General features: G+C 37.7%; 1 protein-coding gene across 1 annotated transcript in view; it reads left to right on the forward strand.

Annotated features, from left to right (window-relative positions):
• Positions 1-6,195: 6,195 nt before the first annotated feature.
• TMC1 (transmembrane channel like 1) overlaps positions 6,196-26,788 on the forward strand; it is a 58,594-nt gene continuing 38,001 nt past the window's right edge. Inside the window, exons 1-5 of the mRNA XM_050329309.1 lie at positions 6,196-6,229; positions 14,500-14,562; positions 14,696-15,065; positions 16,532-16,672; positions 26,196-26,286. Coding sequence (XP_050185266.1) covers positions 6,196-6,229; positions 14,500-14,562; positions 14,696-15,065; positions 16,532-16,672; positions 26,196-26,286 — 699 coding nt within the window. The remainder of the gene's footprint in view (positions 6,230-14,499; positions 14,563-14,695; positions 15,066-16,531; positions 16,673-26,195; positions 26,287-26,788) is intronic.

Consider the following 26,788-nt stretch of genomic DNA (forward strand, 5'->3'; position numbering starts at 1 on the left):
CAGTCAGACTCTAGAGTTATATGTTTCTGTATTGAGGCACCCAAAAACTGCACACAGGACTCAAGGTGAGGCCACCCCAGTGCAGTGTAGGGTGGGACAATCACCTCCCTCAACTAAGCAGTGATTTTATGTTTGATGTACTCCAGGGCATGGTTGGATATCTTAGCTGCCAGGGTACACTGCTGACTCATATTCAACTTGCCACCAACCCAAACCCTCAGATCACCTTCTGTGGGGCTGCTCCCCTGACTCTCATCTCTCATTTTGCATAAATGCCTGGAATTTCTCCATGTCAGATGCAGAATCCAACTCTTGCTCTTGTTAAATTCCATATGGCTGGTGATTGTCCAGCTCTATCTATGTCTCTGTAAGGCCTCTCTACCCTCAAGATATTCCACAGTTCCTCCTAGTTTAGTATGGTACTGAATGAATTTACATTTGATTCCTGTGTCCAGAAAATTTATAAAAGTATCAAAGAGCACTGGTCCTGAAGGTGAGCATTGGAAACCCCACTGATAGCTGGACACCAGTTTGATGTAACCCCATTTACTATAACCCTTTAAGCCTGACCCATCAACCAGTTGATCACCCAAAGTATTATGGATTTGTCTAAGTATGTGCTGGCTAATTTATCCATAAGGATAATGTGAGAGACAATATCAAAAGTCTTGCTAAAACCAACAAGTCCCCCCCCCATTTGTTTTCCTTCTGGATGGAAGAGGAGATGGATTAAAGAATACAGATAATCTTGTTTTCTTCTCTAGTTTGCATTGTTGAGAGGTGCAATTTGTACATCCAGCATCCATTTACTGTTAGAAACAACAGCCAAAAAAGGTTTGTGTGTCATTCCACAGTAAATTTATTATATTTTTTCTAAGGATTTTTGATGTTACAAATAATTCTTTCAAGGGTACTTATCTTTATAGCTTTGATTTTAAAGAGAGTGGGATTTTATGGTTTCAAGCATGTATTTTAAGCCTCAGCTTGTGTGTCCAGGGTTGGAGCATGCTGGTGTTTTCCCAGTTACGGAAGTAAATCTGCAGTCAGTCCACTAGACGCAACCACAACTAAGTAGTAAATGCCATTATCTGAGCAGTGTGCCTGTTCATCAGCCTAGCAGATGCTGTAAGCAGTCAGATGTAGCTGGCAGAGTGTTACATTGGATCTTAATAAAGAAACCAGTTCTGTTAATGATCCCTCAATTCTTCATTTTGGCTAGGATAAAGACAAGAATATGATTCTAAGTAGAATTATCTAATTCTAAGTAGAGTGCTTACTAGAGGAAATATATATAGTCATATCTTCACAGAAATTTCACAAATGCTCCCAACTACAAATTTTCAGAAGGAGTCTGAAGAACAGAGCACATGGATCTGTAGAAACTCTGCTAAATATTTTCCTTTCTAATAAAAAGAAATAATTTTACAGAATTTAAATGAATGTTTAGGATTTTAAAGCTGGTTTTGAGTTTTAATAAGGCATTCTGATGACTGATATAGCAGGGTGGATTCAATGACCAACGCAAATTTGGATAAATTCCTCTAAATCATATATATTACCTTAATTTCTTGTGATTCAGGTTAATTGACCAGAAAATTTTTTAAATTGTTTTTTTCCTGTAAGTTCTGATGTTTTTTTCTCTGAACCCAGTGCTTGTGTCTACCAAGAGAGTCTAAGGAACCTGAGTATAATGAAAATTACATCCTGCTGTACTTCCAGCCTAATTTCCAGTTTTTCAGAAAAACTTGAAATATAATATTTCAGAAACATCAGAAAAGTTACAAATGGCTTAATATATAGTATTTTCAGAATGTCATGTAGTTTTTTTACGTGATTGTTAGCCTTCCTTTTCGTGAGGGGCTCAGAGATCTCTGCAGAAATAAAATTTTGTCTACAAGTAGATTTAAGCTGTAACGATTTTCTCTGTGAAGACCAGTGCAGCATCAGAACAATGATACTTGTGTTTCTGTTACATGGCATTCCCTAATCAATGTTCAAGACCTGAACTTGTTGACTTGGGAGTTAATATTTGAAAAGGATGCAAGCCAGATTTTGAAAGTTTCTGGCATGAAATCAATCAGTCTGATCTGTCATCTGACTGTGCTTTTTCACCCTCACCAGGGTCCCCCCAGTGCCAGTGTCACCACCCTGCTCTGCTAACACTGCTGCAGGCTGGTGCCCCTAAAGGAGATTTTGACCCCCATCCCGCCTCAGGCCCTTGCTTGTGCAGCCTCCCGCTTCTCCCAGACCTGATCAGCAAAATCACCCACTTGGCTGTGAAAAGATGTGGAATAATGAAGGTGGTAGGCACAGACTTACCAGCTAATGCTGTTCAGACTCATTTGACTCATTTGAATGCAGCAGTTTCGTGAAAGATCAAAGTTAAGTATCACATTAGAATGAAAAAGACATTTTTGTTAGTATGGTTGCAGTGCCATGACTTCAGCTTCTTTACACACCTACTTCCAGAACTGACTAATTTTATCACGTCCTTCAACAGGGCAGAATATACATTTTGTATACCTCTAAAAAAAATGGCATTTTAAAATCCTGTCCTTGAAAGAGTCACCTTTAGCAAAAACATCAGAAGATGATTTCTTGCCCTAAGTTTTGCAGTAAGTTTAGAAACCAAGGAAAAATTCACCTTGAAACATGGAAAAATCAACGTTCAGTGCATTTTGTTGTTGTAGAAAGGGATTACAGCTGATGTGCGGAAGTGTGAGGAAAGAAATTATAATGGTTCTTTGTGCACAGGTTGTGACACTGTAAATTAGAAGCTGACTACAAGCTAAATTGGTGCTAGCAGATTTATTGAGGCACTCATGTTTGTACCAAATGTAGTTATGGCGACATTCTTTGGTGTCATTATTATTCTTCCTGGGTGGACTTATCTGTTTGGCAGACGGTTATCAAATGCTTCATCACTTTAGCAGTATGTGGAAGGGTATGTGGACCAATATGTTCCATTTCTTCTTCATTATGGGTTTTCAGCTGTGGTAAAGAGATAATTGTGTATTTCCATCCTCAACTTTTGCATACCATGAATGCTTTAGCTCTTGGAATATAAGAAAGAAAAATACGACATATTTACCACTAATGGAAACTTCTGCAGTGTTCAACAAACCCAGTTAGGAATAAGACCAGTTCTCTAAACCCATCTGCACTGAGGCAATTTTAGTAATGTTTATATATTCTGGCTTTATTACTATTAAATAGAGCTAAATTAGGTTAAGAGTGTTTTGTTTTTGTTTTTGTTTTTTTTTTTTTAATTTGTTTAGTAGTTTGTTTTGGGGTGTTTTTTGTCTTTTAAGCCTGGTGTGCTGTAAAGACAACTGTGTAAATGAAAAGTGTACAGTTGGTTCTCAATTCTGCATACTATTTGAACTCAAAGGGTAAAGAGAAATACAGTACCTATCTCCTTGCTATGTTATATACAGTGATAAGTTTGTCTCTTTCTGTCTCCTGACCCTGGCTGCTCTTTCCCACATCACATCACAATTTGATTATGTCTTCTGTGTTAATATGATTGTTTGTGGACTGTACTGTGGATGGGATCACTGCACTAAACTGACTTAAGAAACTGATTATTTGCTTTGATTAGTGACATAGTCTTCAGGGGAGACCCATGGACATCTTTAGTGGCACACTGTGGAGGGGAGAAAGTAGTGGAACTCAAAGAAACACTTAACTCCTTCAGCCACAAATATAAACCACAAACCGGACTGGATCTGGCTTGTCTACACTAAGAAGTTGTACTGTGATAAAAGTATTTAGTTAAATCTGATCACTGACTGAGTCAGGACATCTTGAGCAACAGATAAAATAGTCATATATATTATAATGTCATATATATTATAACAAATATTCACCCAGAGACCACATTCACACTGCATATATGATCTAAATTCTTTTACTTAGGTGTCTTTACTTAGGTGCATCCTTGGTTTTCATAATTTTTTTAAAATTTTGTTTTTCAGGCAAGATTATTAAATCAACCGTCAATATATGTCTCTTTTCTTTTCATATATCCATAAAATATTTTCCAATGTGGCTAATAGATGTGAGGGGTTATTAACTTTAAATTCTGACAAAGGCTTATGCAGTTCCATCAGTTCTATGGTCCTGATTTGACTGCAACTGCAAAACACCTTGTTAGAATTTTTTGACTGCTTCTTTTTGTAAATGCTTGCAGAACCATTAACTTGAATTCCATGCTCACCATTCTTCCCAGGATGTTCTTTTTTTCTGTTATTAAAGTACAGAAGTCTACCAACTGGATTCTTAGAGCCTGACTGTTATTTTTCTGAACCTTGAAACATAGTTCCAACTATGGATATTCAGAGATGATTTGAATGTTTTCTTACATTTCTTTGTTTGAATTAGAAGTCTTTCCCAAGTGTCTAAAAGGGCAGGATCTAGATGTTTTGTAATGACTAATATGAGAATGCAATAAAGGAAATAATAGTTCAGAAAACCTTTGCCTAGGAATTCTTATAATTGTATATTAAGCTTAATTTCTTTGGAAATATTTCAAACACAGAATGTTAGTGTTCTAACAGAAATAGGAATGCATTTCAACAAAAACAAAACAATATGAAACAAGCCCCAACCCAAAAGCCCGAACTTGAAAATTAAAAGGTAAGGTAGCCAGCATCACTGGATTAACATCCAGATAAACTTCCTTCAGATATCTGAACAAAAGCTCCAAAAAAAAAAAAAATTGCTTTCATAATTGTGTGGGTAAAAGGATTCAGAAACCACTCAGGAGCTTTTGAGAATATAGAGTATTCTGCAGATGCTTACACTTTTTTCAACTGAGTCACACTGAAAAAAATTCAGATGAAGAGTATGGGGAAGTTATTATGGAATAATCTAATTAAATGCAGATCAAGAATTACATTTTATATTGTTTTATCTCTAACATATTGTATTACTTGTAATATGTTCTTTCATATCTTTTACTTCCAAGCCTCACCTGTCTTGTTAACTACATTTTTGCTTTCTCTCACCATTAACTTAGAAAAAAGTCAATCAGGGTGAAACTGATAAACTTAGGATGTAATATCTGGATAAAGGCAGAGTCTTAATAGAACATAAAACAGCATCCTGCTCATTTACTAAGATTTTTTAAGTCAGTGTCATACTGTTCTGTTAAAGCTGTGCAATTTAAATATGTCTAAGGTATAGACTGAATTCCCTGACAAAAAAATAATCCCTGTATCCTCCCCCACACGTAGAAGCGGAGACCCATATACAATATAAGAGCCTGCCCTTGTGGACACTGTGCAACATCCTTGCTCAGTAAGACACTTAAGCATTTAAATATTGGTGTTAGTCATAAGTAAGTACATTTCAGGGGAATTTTGTTATTTTCAGCAATAATAGCTGTTGCCTAAAAGACCATGGAGAAAAGACTCCGAGGCAATTTAGTATGGGAGATAAGATAAAGAGAGCAGAAGCTTTCATGAGCCTCCAGGCCCCAGGAATACAAACTGCCATGTGCCCTCAAAAACAGGTTCTATGGTTTTATAATGATGTCCATCCAATCCCAATTTGTCCACCTCCCAGTTCTGCCCCGTTGTGCCCCCCCAGCATGCCCCTTCAGGAATTGAGTCTGCGGGTGTTTGGGACCCCCTCTTCCTCATCTTCATCTTCTTCACCTCACGCGCAGTCTTTGGAGTTCCTCCAAGTTCTGGGCCTGAAGGTCACTGTGCCTGTGTGATATCTCCTGGTAGAGGCCTCAGGATGTTTTCCCACTATTCTATCTCAAAAGCATGCTAGAGGAATTGATATGAAATAGGGCAGTTTACACAGTATGTGTAAACATTAGGCTACAGCTGATAGTGTGGGAAAGTACAGATACATTAAAATCTACCTTCACCATACAACTACTTCCAAAATCTACTAAAATTTAAAGTTCAAAAACTCTAAGGCATCACAATAAAGAAGGTGAACGACATATTTGATTCTTTTGATCCTAACATGCCAACCCTAAATAGTAAGCTAAACATTCATGAAAGATTAATCACTTAGGAAATTAGTATCTTCTTATATTTCAGTGAGTGAAACTTCACCAGCGCCATCCGTTCAGGGACAGGCAGGATGATGCTGTGGTACACTTCATCTTGAACCACTCAACCTTCAGACGCTCTCCTGAATAGGTAGCACCTGCAGCAGCCCTGTGAAATAGTCACGATGTCTAAACATGAAAACTCAACAGAAGAAAATGGTAATTACAATTATAATTATGCAACTGAAGCACATATTCATTTTCTGCATGCAGTTCAACAGTGTGCAAGTTGTGTTTCCTTCTTTTTCTTCTTCATATAAAATCTAGCTAATAGTAATTCCCTGTCTTTTGCTCAGAAATGTGTTTTATTGTGGAAATTGGCTAGTTGCAGCGTGGGAGGGTGGCTTTCCACTGGTTAGTAAATCAAAAGAGTGCAACCACAGCCCTGTTACCTATCTTACATTCATATGTAATTCATAGGAAAAACTGAAAAAACAGATGTATTTTGTGGTTTCTGTAAGCTTCACAAAAGAAATGCTTTCTTTTCTTACTGCTTTCAATATTTGGTATGAAATATCAAACATTCTTGACAGTAAGATTAATAATATTTCAATACTGATACTACCCTGTTCTGGATTTAAGAAATGTTTTTTGTAGGAAAATAATGCCCAAGGGCTTATTCTGGCAATGTGCAAGGCAACTCTTTAATATGGGAAGTGCTTTTAGTTCTCATGGGCAATACTCTTTCTAAAATACAGGGTTTTTTCATATGAACAAGCATGACATTTATTATCTTCAGCATGGAAGAAAATTGTCAGGGAGCTTATTCTAGACTGGTCTCTGAATGAATTCATTGGGTCTTGATAAGTAACAGGGCTGTTACTACTAAATAGGGCTTTCTATATTTTTAATCCATAGTTGTAACACACAGTAGTAATAAAATATTTTCTGCTTCTATAGAAAACATCAGAAGGGACTGCTTAGCATTTTTGGCAGCATCCTATTTTTTTCCCTTTTGTTGTCTGAGCTCTGTTATTTTTCTTCGCCTCGGTTTTTTTACTAAAAGACCCTTTAATGATGAATTTAATTTTTAAGCAGTTCATGATAATGGAGTTATTTTCAACATGAGACAAGCAAAAAATTTAATGCAGCGTAAGAAACTACTTAATGGCTTCAACAGAATTTCTGAGTAAGAAACAATATAAGCATGATGACAGAACATGCACGTTTTTTATAAACATTTCAAATAAGAAAATTCTAAGAATATTGAGGTTCTAAGTTTACTATAAACATCTGCCTTCTACTTGCAAATGTCTGACTGAATTGACTTATCAGTGACTTTATTGTTCATTCAAATTGCAGAGGATGGCATTCCTATGGTGAGTTACTTTGTAACTGGAGAAGCTGGACATCTTTATATGCAGAATCATGATCATTCTTTGACACTTGTTTCTTTTTTGCATGAAATTTATGCTACATATGTAATGTATAACAAAGTTTAATTATCTTAATTACTGTTATGGGTAATATTTGGAGATAAGATCATGTGAGTAAAGTCAAGACTGATTTTAGAACACCTGAAAAGCTGGAGCTCCCTTACAAGTAAATATGAGGTACTTTCAGAATGTAGTTCTCAGTCCACTTCTGACTTAAGAAGTACCAACGGTTGGAGTTTTGTAGCACAGGGCCAAGGAGCTAATCTAGCTGTGGCTTTGTTTGCAATAGATTTGTCTTCATCACTGCTGACAGTCCTGAGGAATATTCTTGCAACATATGCAAAAAATGCATTCTAAAGCCATACACTTTTGGGTTTTTTTGATACCTCTAGTGAAGCCATTCTTGGTTTGGCCATTCTTGTTTCATGGTATGTCTTCTACAAAATCTATGATAGTGGGAAATGTATGGTTCATTACACTGAATTCACAACTGTGAATTCATTGTTTCTGTCATCTCATGCAGGAAAAACAAACGAAAGAAAAAAATCTTCAGAGTGGATGTTTGAAAAGGAGTAGTTGGAAAGTGCCTATTACTCTCCAAATATTATAAAGAGAATATGTGATGAACTGGTCAGCTCTAGTTATGCACCTTAAAAGAACTTTCTTCTCATGAGATTGTAAAAATTACAACTGACTTCAGATCCACTAAGAACACTACATTTGTTCCTTGAACATAAACTCTTTCCTTCATATTATCATGTATTCTTCTCATTTTAACAGTACTATTAATGCATGACAATAAGCTAAGTAAATCCTGTTTGAGAACCTGAAAAGGTCAGATTGGTGTGATTTACTGCAGTCTCAGGCTTCTCGGAGTGCATTGAACACTTACTATTCTGATCCTAATTCTTGCAATAAAGACTGCAATGAGAATGAAAAATTGCCCACCATGGCACAATCCAATGTGAAGACACAATACAAGTGTGGTGTCTCCTTGTTTTTTAATTAGAGTAGCCAATGGGTCCTGCAAGCTCATCAGTTCTCTAGTCTTGGTTAAGGCACAGCACTACATGGTTAGATCTTTGTGGGCAGAGGTAGGGAAATGCAGACGTGTACACAGAGATGATGTAAGATATAGAGGTACAGAAACTTTTATGCATGATTTCCTGAAGGGGGTGAAATATAAGGGGTTTTGCACTGAATTATCTTCCTCCTCTACCTTCTGTAGGTTTTATAACAATACAATCAGATTTGGCCCAAAATTTTTGCACTGAAATTGTGCAATAAACTTGTTCATCCCTGAAGAGAAAATTTGTCTAGGAGAAGTCCTGACCCACAAACCAAGAGAAAGTTTTCAAACCTCGGTATATGTAAGTACAGCCCAGAAGGAAATTGGAAAGAGGAGAGTGTAATCAGATGATGTATCCAATGTCAGCCATAGTGTCAACATGACCTATGTGAGCTCAGTCTCTGTCATTTTAGCAGAACATCAGTAATCAGTAATTTTTCCTTACCAATAGAGAGCAAATGAGACATTTATGGTTGTGAATTGAATGGATTCCATTTGCTTCCTGTGGTCTGCGTCTGTAATTTTCAAATTTTGACTATGCTACAATTAGCTGTGCAAGTTCCCTTCACTGGCAGTCTACAGAGAGGGAAGCTTATTGCCCGTGAAATTTCCAACTCCTGGAAATTCTTTGTGTGCATAAGGCTGCAGGATGCAGCATATACACTAAGACTAGAAAGTCTTCCAAGACCCTTGTGTCTTTGCAACATTGTAGTATAAATATTCTGCCTACTTTAGTATTTATGATCTTGCCAGTTCAGGTGGGAAAGATAAGCATGATATTAGCTGCTATGTGTGTAGCTGAATAGGAATTATTTTACTTTATAAATTCACAGCTATTGCTGGACAGGACAAATTTTTTGGGTTTTGTGATTTTTGCTTAAGTCCATTGGCAGAAAAAATTGCGTCACTAAGTGGGGAAAAAAAGAGGACAAATCAAGCATGGTCTCAAGAGTGAAATAAATAGTTGTTCTATAAAGTTAACTTTTGTTTGAAATTTCAGTGTTTCAAGTTCCCTTCTTTTAGGCCTGAGGTGGGCTAAGGTTTTCTTCCCAATGTCGATGGAAAGAGATTAAGAGGATGAGATCTCTAGTGTTAAGGTTTCAAATCTCGGATGCTGAAGTCTACACTAATTCACTCTTGCAACAGACTTTCTTGTCTGAGCTTAGTGTATTATTTCTGGTGTGTTTCATACTTCTAGTGATATTTACTCTCCCTGAAGTGTTCTGAGATACTCTCATATTTACATGATCAGAAAGAAAAATATGGAAATGTATGTAAATATGTAGAATTGAACATTATGCAACTCTTTCCTCTTTTTCACTAGTATGTCACATGCATTTATCATCTAATAGAATCTTGCATTGCTGAAATTTCCACATGTTGGACAGTCAGTTTGTTATGTATCTAGGCTGATGTCTTTCCAACAGTGAAAAATACCCAGCATGGTCCAGTCCAGAGGAGTACACAGTAAATACTTGCACAGCTCTATTGGTATACCATCCATCTCATTGGCTTAACAATTAATAAAATAGAAACTTATTTTATAACATATACAAAGACTCTGACAGCATTTCTTCATAACAGATTACTTTGAGTAGTGCTGATTTTTTTTATACTACCAAAATGCAGAATTGATTAGCAGTCAGTTTTACACAGAAGTAATTGGAGCAGGAGTATTATATCAGTGAGTCACATTATATGAGGTAGTTCCAAGAATTATTATACCTCTCACAGAGAAAATCAAGAAAATTATGTCAGTATAGAACAAGTTTTTAAAAGATCCACACCATGAAGTCTGAGTCGTAGCCTCTGATAGAAGGTGTACAAACAACTTGGGAAACAAGGATAAACCAGCCCACATAATCTGCTAAACAGACACCTCACAGAGCAAAGACTATGGTGTTACTAATTTTTTTTCTGTCCTTAGTTTTGTCAACAGCCAACACGCTAATGCTTGGAGCTCTCTTCTGAGCTGTTTGACGTTCTGCCTTGTGTCTGTGACATGCAGGTTAGTCTGAGCCCTTATTCAGGACGCCCTCTTTTAGCCTTGTTGGCTCATTTGTGGCTATAGTCTAAATAAGACTTCAGGTAAAATGATAGCTTACTCAGATTACACTGTCATTGCCCTTAATTTAGGAAGATGAGAAAGTTTCCCTTAAACTACTGTGGAAAAAAAGAAAGTGTTTGTATTTCCTAGAGCAAAAGAGTTCTGGAGTGTATCTTCAAATACACTTAATGATATATAGAAATATACTGTCATTAGGACTAGATGATGTATCCTGGAAGATGTAGCGGTTGAGCTTTTGCTCTGAGTCACATAAACTCAAATTAGGTGAGTCAAAGGCTAATAAAGCTGATATTACCCCTATGAATATTAATACTGTGAAGATAAGAGGTCTCATCAACCCTTTTCTGGAAAAATGAGTAATTCTAGACAGTGCTTTTGTGAGACTTAGTTAATCTTATTGGAGGATTCAACAAACTTTTGCTAAGTGGAAGCATGTGAAAATCTGTTCAAAAAATCCCAAGACCAGTATATGAACTTCCCCTATAGCAAGGATTTTGTTCCTGCATCAAATATTACGTTTTAACTTTAACAAGCCAGAGCATCAAAAATACTATTTGGTTTCCTATAGCATTCTAATACAGTGCCTGAGAAATGCACTCTATTGTTTCTCTATGTCGTTGCTTATAACAGAGTATTTAAATTAAGTGCTGCACTGCATTTAGATATAGTGTGGCCATGAAATGTAATTTGTGTATTGTCGAAATGCTTCTCCAGTAATTCAGTAAGACAGGGTTTTCCACAAGCACCTAAATTGCTGAGTTATGAGTTGTCTGGCCTCTTCCTTTCCTCTTTGAGAAGTATCACGGAGTTTATTACTTGAAGTAGTTTTCTAATAATGATGATAATATTAAGCACACTAATGTTTCGTATCTCTTATTGCAAAAATACCCCACCAAATAACAACAGGTCTTTTATTGGTAAGTGCAAAACAGACAGACAAAAAAAGGCAGTTATTAATACCTCTTGTTTGAAATACAAGTTTCCAGCTGCAATGTGGCTGTTGTATGGGGTGGTGATATAACTTATATGAACTCATGCCTATACACTGTTAAGGACAGATCTCAGGGTCGTAAAGCTCTTCTATGCCTTCTCCTCAGAGACTTTTTTTCCTCATGTAGAACACCAACTGCTATCACAGCTGTCACAAGTGAATAACTTTGAGTTCTATCCTGAGCTTAAGCTTTTATGCTGGTGACACAGCTCATGGAATAAAGTAGAGAGCTAGAATACTGGAGGATTGGAGAGTCCTTGCTTCCAGTTCCTTTTAAAAATAAATTCCAGTAAAATGCTTTCTGCATCTGCATCATACCCAAAGACCTGGAAGAGATCTCTTACTCTGTAGATGCACCAGAAGGAGAAGGGCACACATCTAATGTTCATATCAACACATTTCATCTTTCTATGAAGTTCAGGTTGGAGATACAATTTGAAGTTTTTGCAGAAAAACAGTTTAAGCTGCATCTGTTCTTACTGGGTGTGTCTATAGCACCTATTTTTCTTCTAGCTGCATGATTCCATATAATCACTGGCCATGTTTTCTAGGTTTGTTTTTTGACTGTATCTATTTCTGTTTGATTTCATGTGTTTTCTTTATTTCTTTAAAAATTCCTCTTTATCGCTCATGTGCCTGATCATTTAGATGCAAAAAAACCAAAACTACACATAAGTTAATATTCAAATACACTCCTCTGTAGCAGTGTTCTCAATACTTTCTTCAAGCAGATTGAAATCTGTAAATTAGCTTAGGACTTTATCTCAAATGTTGGATTCAGTGGAGTAAATTTGTTTTCCTTATGCTATTAGAATTAAACAGACTCCAGCAGCAATCTTCTACCCTGTTTAAGTTGTGTAGTCTCTTGTCACTTTCTCTCTTAGCTGAATACAATGTTAACATAATGTCAGCTAAAGTGTAGTACACTTCACTGCTAGTGCATGTTTCAGTATACATGATAAACCTCCATGTGTTTGCTAGTTGTATAAGCTCATCAGACTCTGCATTGAGGCCAGTATTTTACCATTAAAGTGCTTTTCTGTGAATTTCTGTTCAGCTGTAGGAGATCAGCAAAACCATTAGTTTCAATAAAAGATAGTGTCCTACTGTTGCATTTGAAGTATCTATTCAGGGATGTCTGTCTTCATCTTTGTAAGCTTTCAATAGCAACACAATGATCTTTATCAAAAGGTGATCCTATTACTGTCAGCAGCAGAAGGTATGTGTCCAGTAACAACAAAGGAGCATTAATTGTCACATTACACTGATGATATTGAATGATAATATTTTTGCATAATCTTTAAAATTGTGGTGCAGACGCTGGGGAATTGATATAAAGTGTTAATTACAATTGAATATTTTGTAGAGGAAATACATATATTACAGTTGTAAAACGCCAGTCAAATTCTGGATAATAAATATTTGCCTGTTACTGCACATAGTGAAACAACTCTCTAGATTCTTTCTTGTTTGCAGCCTTACATATTTTACTACTTCTCTTTGATATTAAGTAAAACCAAGAAGCTGTGCTTCACAGTTGTCTACAGCAGTCCCTAAATAAATCCAGTTGTATATAAATTTTCAGTGAATCACTAGTGGCTTAGTAAAATTTGTGAAAGGAACTGGGGAACTAGGGAATGGCTGAAGAAAGAATATAAAGAAGAATTCAGAACTATCATAGATGAAAGAAAAAGGAAGATATCTGTAGCTTCTTCTTGCATGAAAAATGTGACTACAGGGATTATTACATGTCACCTGTCCTCTCTGTACAGAGGGGAAATTAGACAACATACACATGCAACATGCGTAGTGTGTAGGAGTGGAATGACTGCTACCTATTTCTACTGTTTCATGGTAGTATCTCTTATTCTTCTCATTAATTTCCTACTACCATCTATTTCTATTAATTCTATAGATGTGTCTAAGCTGATGTCCCACATGTACAAACTCAAAGTTACCTCAAAAGAGTCCATTAGCACTTGACTTCTCAGGTGTTGCTTCTGAAGAAACATCACTAAGGAATTTTTGTAGCAGTTTAAGTGGCCTGTTGAGTAATATGTTCATACCAATGTTTTTGGAGAGCATATCAATTAGATATCAATTGGATATTATGATGGATATGATACAAATGAGATGAGTATTTTAATTTATTCCCTATATATGTGTGGTTTCACTTTGGATAATTTTCTGCTTATTGATGGGCAGCAGAGACATCATCTCTTGTTGAATTTATTGAGACTGAAAAAATTAAGCAAGAGATCCCCTCCAAACCAAAGGTGTTTCTATGGAGAAACACTACATTCTTCAGAAACAGCCTATCTCTCTAAAGCCTTCAATGTTTTTATTGTTACATGAGTGGTAGAGTAGGACAGTGGTACAGCATACAAGTGAGCTAGGTCAAGTTTTGTCACTATGCTTAGAGATTTGGTTGCTGGAACTGAGTGTAAATCTCCTCTTTCTTCTGGAACTGCCTTCTTCAGTTATGTTGCTGCTATGAATCTTCAAATCCTCCAGTCAGACAAATCAGAAAATGATTCTTTTATTCTTGTTTAATCTCAGCCAGTCCTTTTACTTTCCTGTTTAAGAAAATCTTTGAGAATTTTCTGAGAAGTATTTTCATCCTCCTCTTTCTTCTTCAAATTGTAGGATATTTTTAGCATCCTCCTGTCCTACTTATTTCTTCCATGAGAGAGAGTTCATGGCATCACTTTGAGACTTATATATTTGAGTGCTGAAGGAAAGGGTAATTATTTTTTCTTTTCCATCTTATTTCTTGAAAACTATTTGCCATGTTCCAAAAACCTGGATTCGTGAAATGGTGTAAAGGAGTACAAAGCAGTAATTGCCAAGAACTTCTTGAAACCTCCTCATTCCTAATGACCAATCCATACTTCATGTGCACTGGCCTTTGTTTTCACTCCACAGATGGCAGTGGTGACAATGAAGAAGGCAGTGCAGCTGAAAATGAAGAAAATGCCAAAGGAATAGGTCAGTAATGTGGATTATTTTGAGGCAGACTCAGATGTTTTCTGATTATCAGTACGAATGAAAGAGTAGGAAAGCTCTGCTTCTAACATACTACCTTCTCTCATGTGTTTTTAATTTTTTAAACTGATCACAAATAAAGGGAGGAAGAAAGCAACACCAAGAACTGCAAGGAGACATACCAGGGGAAGAGCCAGGCATGGTGATGAAGAGAATGAGGATGATGAAGATGGGACAAGAAGAGCTGGGCATCGCAGGCACAGAAACCGTAGAAGAGGACGAGCAGCTGGAAATGAGGGCAATGATTCTGATATGGAAGCTGCAAAAGCCAGGAAGAACCAGGCAAACCAGAAATCCAAAGAAGATGATGAAGAAGAAGAAGATGGGAAGGGGAGTAAGAGTGGGAAAGGTAAAAATGAGAAGAAAGCAGACAAAAAGACTGATAAGAAAGGGAAAAAGGAGAAGGCAAATAAGAAGAAAAAAGACAAAAAGAAATCAGGATCTGGGTAATTCAGTAATTTTTTTCTTACAATAAAACCGTGGTTACCTTGCATAAAACCTACTTTCATTTACAGATGTGAAATACCAAGAGCCAGTATGACTCCCTTATTTGTTACAGCCAAACTAGAGCCAGATAGGTATTTTTTTCCTGCAGTAAGGAAGCACTGGCTGAGTGAAATGAACACTTTCCACAGAATCATATCTAATTCAGTGGAATTAAGTCAGGGTTTTGTCACAGGTCCATGGTGGGACCCCAGGAAATGACCAACCAGACCCTTCTGGGACTGCTGATACTCTGAGGATTAGGTCAAATCTGGTCTGGCTGAATGGGAACTTATGTTGGGCACACCTGTATTGTAGTTAAAGATCCAAAGTTTATGAGTTGTTCTCTAGAGAAAAAGAGTGAAAATTACAGAAGAAAATGACAGAGAGAGGTGATAACAGGTGAGATCTCTCCTATTTTTTCCTTTCCAGAAAACTAAGATCCCCCAAACTCCAAGCTGATAACCCAAAAAAAAACCCCCAGGGTCTAGTTTTATTTCCAGTATAGAATTTAAATCTTGATGCTTCTCATGTTCTTTTTTTCCCAGCCAGGTTTGAGACAGATTTTTTTATTAAAGATTGGTGCCAAAATTTCAAAAACCCAGAACCAAGGACTGAGATGGGATTTTCCATTCTATCTCACTCACTTCCTCTTAAGTATCACTGTTCAGCTTTCCAAAGCATCTAATGCAACCAGGGGTCTTTGGAAGATCCCATTGACATGGAGCACTTCAGAAAATCATTTCTATTTTTCTGCCATCCTAGGATTCCTTTGCTCCTTGTCCCCCTTGTGCTTTTGAAAGGAAGCAACCACTGGGAATGGTGGATAACACAGCAAATGGAGCTAGGCGTGGTTATCTCAGTGGAAAGGGAGACAAAATCCCATCCCACATTCAGCACTTACTACAACTTCTTCTGTTCCCAGAGACATTACTGGAGAGCACAGTGGGAGTAAAAGGAAAGAAAAAAATACAATGAGATATATCATTATATTAATTTCTCTGGTATCCCATTTCTATATACTTCTATTTCATTTTCTTTCCCTACAAGAGTGCCTAAAATCTTATGGCTGCAGTTAGTGTCATCACTTGACCCCTGTGAGTTCAGTTGAACTCTTAGGAAGCCGGTCACACTTGCAGGAACAATTAGTGGCTGTCAGATGCTTCCCCAAGAGCTCTGCCTGCTCTACATGGAATGCTGAAGGTGTAGTGCTGGTTCACCTGCAGCTCTGCACTTCATGTGCGGGCCTCGCCTTTCATACTTAAATCATTAACATGTCCAAATGAAGTGTGTCCTCCCTTCTGTGCAAGTGTGAAGGCATTTATCTAGTCTCGAAGTTAACTAAAATTAACGCAAAGTATGTTTTTCTGTGAAAACTTCTGTTCTATCTGAGTTTTGATGATGTTTTTTTTCCTGCTTTTGTTTGAAGCTCTGGTTCTGACTCTGAGGAGGAGCCAATTACAGAGGAGGAATTGGCCAAGCTGAAAGAAGAGGTAGAAGAAAAAAAGAAACTAATTGCCACACTACGAAACAAGCCATGGAAGATGAAAAAGAAGTTGTCTGTCCTGAAGTATGGTTTGATTTCCATAATGAATATCTGCTATCCTGCTTTGCATTTTGCACTGCTTTTCTGAATTGTTACTTCAGTTTTCAACCTACTCACAAAATTAATTTCAAAGCATTTTTAATCTCTCTTTCTCAGGAGGTGTTTTCACAATAAGTAGAGGTAAATGGTATTACAGATCAGTGCTTTCTTGTCCCTGTAGTGCTGAAATCAAATACGAAAAGCTAATGTATTTTTGGTTTTGGAATTTCCATTATAACTCCATGCAAAATCTTTCCTTTTTTTTTTTTTTTCTTTGGTTAGGTTGATGTTGGTAAATTCTTCCATTGGTAAGATTGATATCTCATTAATATCTCTTATAAAAATGAGAAATTTCATTATTACCTCAAGATTACTGGGAGAGAAAAGAGGACTTCTCTCTCTAGTTTAACTTTTTGGAAGAAAAAGACTTTTTATTAATTCCAAGAAAAATATTCTCCTTCAGGAGAGTTTTCTTGATCTATTAATTTTCCTTCCACTGGTTTATATGGTTTGTGAGTGCTGTTGTTTTATATTTTCTATGGGAGATGACAACTTGTGCACATTTCTTCTTGTCACTGCCCATTCAGGTCAGTACAAAATTTCTTGAAGAACCATCAGACGATAATGACCAGCAATCATTACTTACACACCTGAGATTTAGAGAGTGAGGTAAACTATTGAAAAGATTTGATTGACAGACTCCTCTGGGAGTCAGTCCTGAAGGGAAAAGGCATCCAGGAAGGCTGGATATGCTTTAAAAACAAATTTTTAAATATTCAGGACCAGGCTTGTAAAATATTCAGGAGTTGGCTTTCTCCCCATGTGTAGGAAGACAAATTGTTGGGTGAAAGACTAGACTGGTTAAATGGAGAACCTAGGGTTGAATTGAATGAAGGCAAAAAAAACCTAAAAAAAAAGAAGAATCTATCATCTCTGGAAGGAGGGTCAGACAACTTGGGATGACTGCAAGGAAGTCATGAGGTCATGTAGAGAGAAGATTAGAATGGCCAAAGTAATTCTAGAATTTGATTTGGCTGCTGCAGTTAAAGACAACAAAATAGTTTCTATAAATACCCTGACAAGAGAAGGAGAGTCGGGGGTGTCTCCATCATTTGTTGAATGCATAGGCACCACCTCAAAGGTGTTTAAGAGGTGTGTGGATCTGGCACTGGGTAATGCAGCTTAGTGGTTTAGGAGTTACAGTGGTAGTGTTGGGTTGATGGTTGGACTGGATGATCTCATCTCTGCCAACCTTGACCAGTCTATGATTCTATTAAGTTTTTGATTAAAAGGTACAAAAATATAAAGCTCATGGGTCACAACTTCAGCTGTTGCAAATTGGTAAACAACCAGGGAAAGCTATCTCAACTACCACTGAGGGTCTGCTTTTGGGAACTTCATCCCTGTGTGTGCATTTTTTCTGTTTGGGTTTTGCACCAATATGAAGGAAAAGGGTGAGTTTAAATGCTGTGCTACTGTATTTGGTTCTGATACACTCACCTCACTCCCCTTATTAATGCTCATACACTTTAGACAGTCAAAAGTTTGTACTATAAAAATCACAAAGTCTGTTAGTAAGTATGTAGTTTATATCCAACAGCAAAGCTTATCATGGTACCATATAACCAGAGAACTGAGCACAGGAATCCAGAAATGTGCCAACAGTGGTCTCTCTTTAAAGTTCTACCACTAGCCGGTTAGTGAACTGTGAAAATATGTGAAATAGAAATAAAAAAGTAAAATGTATATTTATATAAAAAGACAGTACAATGTCAAGCTTAGGCTTTTTTAAGGACTTCCAGGTAAACACAGACCATAAAGAAAGACATGAGAACTTTTTGTTTCTTTTTTTTTTCCCCTAAGGAAATCAGAGCAGTACAAAGTCTACATAGAATCACAGAATGGTTTGTATTGGAAGGGACATTAAAGATCATCTAGTTTCAACTCCCTGCCATTGGCAGGTATAACTTCCACTAGAGACCAGGTTACTCAGAGCTCCATACAACCTTGCCTTAAACATTTCCAGGGTTGGAACACTCACAGCTTTCCTGGGCAACCTCTTCCGGTGCCTTACCACCCTCACAGTAAAGAATTTTTTTCCTAATATCTAATCTAAACCTTCTCTCTTTCAGCTTGAAGCCATTCCCCCTTGTTCTGTCACTACATCCTCTTGTAAAATGTCCCTCTCCATCTTTCTTTTACTGGAAAGCTGCACTTAGATCAACCCAAAGTCTTCTCTTTTCCAGGCTGAACAAACCATGTTCCCTCAGCCTTTCCTTAGGGGAGAGGTTCTCCATCTCTCTAATCAACTTTGTGACCCTCCTTTGGACTTGTTCCAACAGTTTGATGGCCTTCCTGTGCTGGGGACTCCAGAGCTGAATGCATCACTCCAGATAGGGTCTCTCTGGAGTGTATTAGAGTGACAGAATCACCTCCCTCACCCTGCTGGCCATGCTGCTGTTGATGCAGCCCAGGACATGGTTGGCTTTCTGGGCTGTGAGTGCACCTCTCATCCACCAGCACACCCAAGTCCTTTTCAAGAGGTCTACTCTTGACCTGTTTGTCCTCCAGGCTGTTTGATCGCTCCAAACCTAATGCAACACCTTGCATTTGGCCTTGTTGAACTTCATGAGATTCTCATGAAAACTGAGTCTGTTCAGGTCCCTCTGGATGGTATCCTGTCCTTCAGATGTGTCAACAGGACGACTAACTTCATGTCATTTACAAATTTACTGAGGGTGCATTTGATTCCTTCATCTATGTCATTAATGAAGATACTAAATAGCACCAATCCCAATATGGACCTCTGAGGGACACCATTTATCCCTGATGTCTGTTGGGACTCTGAGTCATTGACAACTGCCTTCTGGGTGTAACCATCCAAGCAATTCCTTATTCATTTAACAGTCCACCTATTGAATCCATATCTCTACAATTCAGAGAGAAGGATGTTGTAGGAAACCATGTCAAAGACTTTACAGAAGTCCAGGTGACCCTTCCCTAGTCCACAGGTGTAGTAACTCCATCACAGAAGGCCACATGCTTGGGACAGAACATATTATGGTGATTTTTCACTATTTTTTTGCATCATTTATTTTATTACAGGACTCAGATTACCCATCAAGACTGATGAATTGGAAATACGATTATTTTGACAAACACGCAAACCCCAAAGATACATAAGATGTGTGTATGAGACGGTGAAAAATTCTCATCTTTGATGCACTCTTTGTACTCCCATTAGTCTCTTACTGTGGTCATACTGGCAGTCCTGGAGGCCAGACTGGTTGTCCTGGAGGCCAGCTGGATATTAAATAACACTGTAATTTGCCCATTATTAATGCTGAACAGGTTTTCAGGTGATCTATGCCTGACAACACTTCTTTTCAGATATGTTTTTAGTCAATCTTTTCAAGACTTGGAGAAGTCCTGGATGATCAGTATTAATGTGACATTTCTTTTTAATGAGTTTCTAGATCTTACAGTCTGAAACCTTCCTGACCTGTTAGTGAAAGATGTGATCAATCCACTTGAATCCAATTCATTAGCAACAACCTCTGAGAGCTGTAATTCATCCTCTCTCTGCAACACAGAAGTGCCTGAGGTACTGTACACCTAGCACTTAGAAAGCTGTAACTCCACACCTAATATTAATAATTAACTCAGGCTTCTCCAGGACAATAATGCCTGGCCCCATGAAACATTTACTAGTTCTTGCATCTGTAATTCACTTAATAAGCTTTCCCTGAAGCTTCTTTAAACTCACAGCTAGCTAAAAGGGCACACTTTGGCCTATCTTGTGATATAGATAATTTAGCTATAACACGATACCAGTAATTACAAAGCTCAGTTTTGTTGCTCTGTGTTGATTTTGACACATCCTCATGTTAGTGAAGTCTCATTACTTTCAAGTGGGAGTGAATATGCATGTATGTATGTATGTGCTGTTTGGTTTCGTTGTGGTTTCTAAAGTAGTTCCAAGGCTACTTTTTATTGCTTGATCATTCTTCCTGTCTTCACATTTTATTTATAGCAAAAAAGAAATGGAGGAAAGGACAAAGTGTGACAAAAGGCTGCAGTGATGTTCAAATAGAGATCTTTCAGTGAGATAGTTCAGACATCAAGGTATAAACCGTAATTGAGTAATCTATTGAATTATATTTAACAAAAAAAAGAGTATATGTCACAGACATGGAAAGGACATGGCAAGCCTGGTCCCTGACTGAAGTCCCTAACTGATGCCAAGTTGTTGCTGAACTCTAAGGCCAGGAAGCTTAAGTAACCCATGAATCACAGAGGTCAGGAGTAACCCAGTGGGACTAGTTTGTTGCAGAGTTGGTGGGGAAAGGAAAGATGAGGAGTAGAACTAAAATACGTTCTGTTTGATGGCTTCAGCATCATCTGGTACTTATGCTTTCTGTATTAATTCTTTGCACGTAACTGTACAGATGTTTCTGCCTCATTAGTCATAGGGCCATTATTAAACTTTTTTTCTGCACTGAATTTGCTTTTCAGATATATTATTAAAGCTCTGGTGGGAATTTTTAATAGTATCAAGTTGTTATTGAGTGTTGCATTTAATTACCAATTAAATAGGATCCATAAGTGATGTAAATATTCATGGATGCAACTAACTGACAGGGGGCTCTTAATAACTCCTCTGTATATTGGTATGTGGTGAGGTTCTCTTGTAAGACTTAGCATCTCTAAAACAGCAATATGAACATGTTATTTAGAATGTTACTGGTGAAATCCATCACAAACCAAAACATAAGACATGCTTGTAGGACATCCAAAGTAACTTGATTTCATTTATTCCAAGAGTGGAAGAAGACTTCAACTTTTCTTTCCCACAATAATTGATTTTATTTTTATCCTTTGAAATTTAGAGTAATAAAATCATTTAGATTAGAAAAGGCCATTCATTACAATCATTGAATCCAACCATTCAACCAGCCCTGCCAAGTCCATCACTAAACCAAGTCCCTCAGCACCACATCTACTTACTTTTCTTTTAAAAACCTCCAGGGATGGTGCTTCAACCACTTCCCAGGGCAGCCTGTTCCAATGCTTGACAACCCTTTTGATTAAAAAAATTTTCCCAATATCCAGTCTAAACCTTCCCTGGTACAAATTGATGCTGTTTCTTCTTGTCCTGTTGCTTGTACCTCGAAGAAAAGACTGACTCCCACCTCACTACAATCTCCTTTCAGGAGTCAAACTGAGAGTGTCCTTGATCCCCTACTCTAGATCATCAGTATTAAGCAGGATTAGCCACAGTACTGAGCCCTGGGAAACACCACCTGTGACTGAATACCAGATGGATTTAACTCCATTCACCACCACTCTTTGGGCCTACTAACCTGTGCTACTTTTTTTATTAATTATGTGATGATTATTAACTATGTGATTATTTTGGCTATTACTTTTCAAGATTGGGAAATATGGACACAGTTTTTGATGCATATTTGAAACATCTTCTTCTCATGGTCAGTGTGATATATGCATTTATGCCAACAGTTCTCTTAGTTAAAAAAATCAAAGTGCATTATTACTGACTAGAACAAAATTCAGTGTAAGTGGAAAATGAAATACTCCAAGTCCACTGTTTAGACTTAGCTGACTTCCTCCCAGGTTTATATAACAAATTTATAAGTATAGGAAAACAATTATTAAGAAGAATGAAAGGAGTTGCTTCATACTTCTTTCATGAAACAGGAAAGTAGTTTCACAAATATTGTTCATGAATCCAGCTGGTTTTGTATTCCAGCCCTACACTGGAAACTGAGTTAGATGCATATATAACCACCTAGCAAGAAGGAACTGGTTTGTTTGTGATCCAGCAATGAACTTAGTCCAATGCACAGAAACAAAACAAAAATCAGAGAATAATAGGTTATAAAGCAGAAACATTTGGGGAAAAAGGGATGCAAAGAGAGATGAAACCTCAGGCACTGGCGAAGCAAAATAAAGGGAAGCATCTAGGAGAGTCAGCAGCATAAACCTCTAGGTCCAGTTAACTACCTTCAAAAACCAATGTTTGGATTCGTCCTGAAGAAAAAACTAAAATACTGATGACAATCCAACTTGAAACATTGCTTGACAGATGGTAAAGGAGGCAGAGTAGGATAACCCCCCCCCCTAGTTTTAGTAGAATGCATTGCGAAAATATTTTAAAACAAGTCAGAAGACGGCTTGAATTAGGCATTTAAAATAGATGCTTTTATGAATTTCATTGTGAAAAATTCTGTCCTGTTTTTACTCAGCTTTGATTTATAGCAGAACAAGTTTGTGGGGAGCTTTAGTGTTCATCTACAGAGGCAAGGTGTGCTCATACTTGCTACAGAGGATTTTTTAACTTATTAATGGTTGTTTTCTTATTATCTCCTTAAATTTCTAATTTACTGCTTCACTGTAAAAAAACCCTCAGCTTACAATTTGAAATCTTTGTATTCTGCAACATAACATAATTAGTGACTGAAAACATGAGTTTTCTACAGCTCTGTAGGTTTTGATTTCAGAAATTTTTCATGAACAAGTCTGGATTACCTAGAAGTGATAGTAAAAGGGTTTCCTTTTTAGTTCAGAATATGATATGTTGACCTGGGAGATTGGCATATGTTCAGTTTATTGATTCTGGCTGCTTTTATGGCAGTGTTCCAGCACTGGCTGCTGAATTTAGGACGAAGCTGCCACCTGCTGTCAGGACTGCCTTATATCTGCTGACTACATCAAAATTTCAAATCCTGACTCTTGGATTTAAAATAGTCTCCTGGACATTGGTTTCCTGAAGCTGAACCAATCTATTTTCTCTGACTAATTTGGGAGGGCTGAAATTTAAGTGTAGATTTTTTTTGAGAATCAAAATGAAAGAATGATCTGTGACCACTGAACCTTAAAATCTCTGAAGGACTCAGAGTGGCTTGGAGAATAAGAAACATTCAGTCAGAAGCACAGAACTGGGAACAAGGAATCTAGACCCCTGAAATGACACTGACTCGATCCTCAAAGAACAACTTTGAAGTGGTGAATATGTGGGCTGTATTATGCAAGAATTCTGTTGAACAGATTAATACCTGCCATAGCAGAAGATCTTCTGCCTGAAAGCCAGTGTGGTTTCCGAACCAACAGAGGTACCACAGACATGGTATTTGTTCTCAGACAACTGCAAGAGAAGTGCAGGGAACAGAACAAAGGACTCTATGTTACCTTTGTTGATCTCACCAAGGCTTTCGACACTGTGAGCAGAAAAGGTCTGTGGCAGATTTTGGAACGTTTAGGATGTCCTCCCAAGTTCCTCAAAATGATCATCTCGCTTCATGAGGACCAGTGCGGTCAAGCCAGATACGGCAATGCACTTTGTGAGCCCTTTCCAATAGCCAATGGTGTGAAGCAAGGCTGCGTTCTCCCACCAACTTTATTCACAATCTTCTTCAGCATGATGCTCCAAAGGGCCACAGCAGACCTCAATGATGAAAATGGTGTCTACATTTGATATCATACCAATGGGAGCCTATTCAACCTAAGGTGACTGAAGGCCCACACTAAGACCTTAAATCATCTTGTCCATGAGTTACTCTATGCTGATGATGCATAAGAATAATAGAAGTTTTTTAGAATACTTTAACTAATGTACATATGAAACCAAAGACAATCTCATGTTATTTTGTGTAGTATCCACCCAAACCAGTGTTGTTTAAACTGAAGCCGGGCCATGCATTTGTGCTGCTCTTGGTCACCACTTTTTCTTTCATTCTTTACTTTTCCTTCAGTGTGTTTCCAAGTATTTTGGATTTTGAGGTGGGAGCAATTTAAATCACATGATGAAGCTGATAAAAAAAATCTGTGTGATTTAACTGCATCCCTCTGCCCCCCGTTTGCATTGAGGAAACCAACAACCTGCTGACTCTGACAAGGGCATTGTAGGTGTCTGTTTTGTGATCACCCACTCATCGCCCACACAGAAGTAGCTCTGCAGCATTTAACATCCTGCTTTGCAGAGGCTGCTGAGCCTTTTGGACTGGAAGTCAGCTTGAAGAAAACAGAAGTTTTATATCAGCCTGCACCTCAGGAAGTCTCCCATCATCCCCATATCATCATTGGTGAAACAGAGCTCAAATCAGTCCAGCAGTTTAATTACCTGGGAAGCATCATCTCCTCAGACGGTAAGATTGATGCAGAAATAAACAACAGGTTAGCAAAGGCATATGGAGCTTTCAGTAAAAAGAGTGTGGCAAAACAAACATCTGAAGAAAAGTACAAAGATCAATGTTTACAGAGCCACTGTACTGTCTGCTCTTTTATATGGATCTGAATCATGGGTCATTTACTGGCACCACTTGCGTCTCTTTGAACGCTTCCATCAGCGCTGCCTCCGTACAATCCTAAACATCCACTGGACTGACTGTGTGACCAACATGTCTGTCCTTGAACAGGCAGCAGTCACGAGCATTGAGGCCATGCTGCTGAGAACACAGCTGCGCTGGGCAGGGCACGTCTCCAGGATGCAGGACTACCGCCTCCCTAAGATTGTGTTCTATAGGGAACTTGCCACTGGCTGCTGCAAGAGAGGAGCCCCGAAGAGAAGATACAAGGACTGCCTGAAACAATCCCTCAGCCTTGGCCATATTGATCATCACCATTGGTCTACCCTGGCCTCCAATCGGGAGGCCTGGAGACACAGCATCTATAACGCTGCTGCTGCTTTTGAGAACACACGCAGGATCACTCTCGAGGAGAAAAGACAACGCAGAAAGAATCGCGTCTCATCGATATCACCTGGGGAGTCTTTCTGCTGTGCCTTCTGCAACCAGACTTGTCTATCTCACACTGACCCTTTTAGCCATCAGCGCGCTTGTAGCAAGCTTGGGTAGAGCCCTTCTCAAATCTTTGTTCGTGAAGCCTAGCCATGAAATGAATTATTTAACTTACATGTATTTGTAAGCAAAAGTTTAGTCTTTTGGGGGCTAGCAAAGTTACACTTCTAAGAATGATTCTGGGAATGGTACAGCTAGAGAAGATATATGCAGAAATTCTCAAGAGTTAAGTAGCATAGACACAAAAGAACCAATGCTCTAGTGTATACATATCTCCAAAACAAATAATGAAAATAGATTTCCCTTAGGTAGCTGGACAACAATTTATATTAAATGGGACCAGGAGAAATAACAGTTTGTGCATCACACAAATGGGCAGTAGCTGAACTGCTAAATTCACTATGACTAAAAATATTTGATAACATTGACTGGATGTAGACAGATCTCAGATCTCCAAATACATTTGCATTAGAGCAGATGTCTGAAGTTGCTGGTACTGTTTGCACTACATATGATTAGTATTCTATGAAATGCAAAATTTCGGAGAGTTTCTTTCCTAACATCACTAAGGGGATAAGATTTTATAAAACTCTGTGAGGAGCTGAAACACAAAAAATTAAATTAATACAATAGAGAAAACATAACATTTACTGTACCATTTTTTATATCTCTCTTTTGCTGTCATTTTCCAGGGAAGCCCAGCTTTTTGTTGAAAAGTTTGAAGGTGCTCTGGGAAAAGGAAAAGGAAAAAAATTCTATGCATACAAAGTGATGATGACCAAGGTAAACTGATTGTTTGACTAACTTACTGTAAAGCTAATGGGGAACCTTTTGTAAATTATTGCCGTAGGTACTCATTTTCCAAAGTAGAGTTCCTTGTCTTTCTTTGCATTTTAAAACTTTTATTTCCACTGCCCTTGCATGAAAGTATCTCTGATGAAAGCTCACATGTGGATATTGTAATCAAAACAAAAATCAACTGTTTTACAGGAGTTTTCAAGAATTTAATATCTTGTAAATGTTAATTTCTCTTGGAGTAGATTGGGTATTTGTGTGGACTGAATCTAAAGTTTAGTCTTTCTTTTGAGATTAGCATGCTCCCAAACACATATTTTGACTTAGTTTTATGTTCTGAGACTCCCTTACAGTACAAATTTAACTATGTTGAATTGGAATGGTTTGGGAGATTCACTTCAAAAGCACACTTTTGCCCTAAACTAAAGTGCTGATGCAGAAAAAGGCTAAAAATATTTGTCAGGACTACTTGTTATGGCGAGGTTTACCC

The sequence above is a fragment of the Myiozetetes cayanensis genome, unplaced genomic scaffold (genome assembly GCF_022539395.1).
Source record: "Myiozetetes cayanensis isolate MyiCay16 unplaced genomic scaffold, myiCay2020 scf4, whole genome shotgun sequence".
In the NCBI taxonomy this organism is placed as follows: Eukaryota; Metazoa; Chordata; class Aves; order Passeriformes; family Tyrannidae; genus Myiozetetes; species Myiozetetes cayanensis.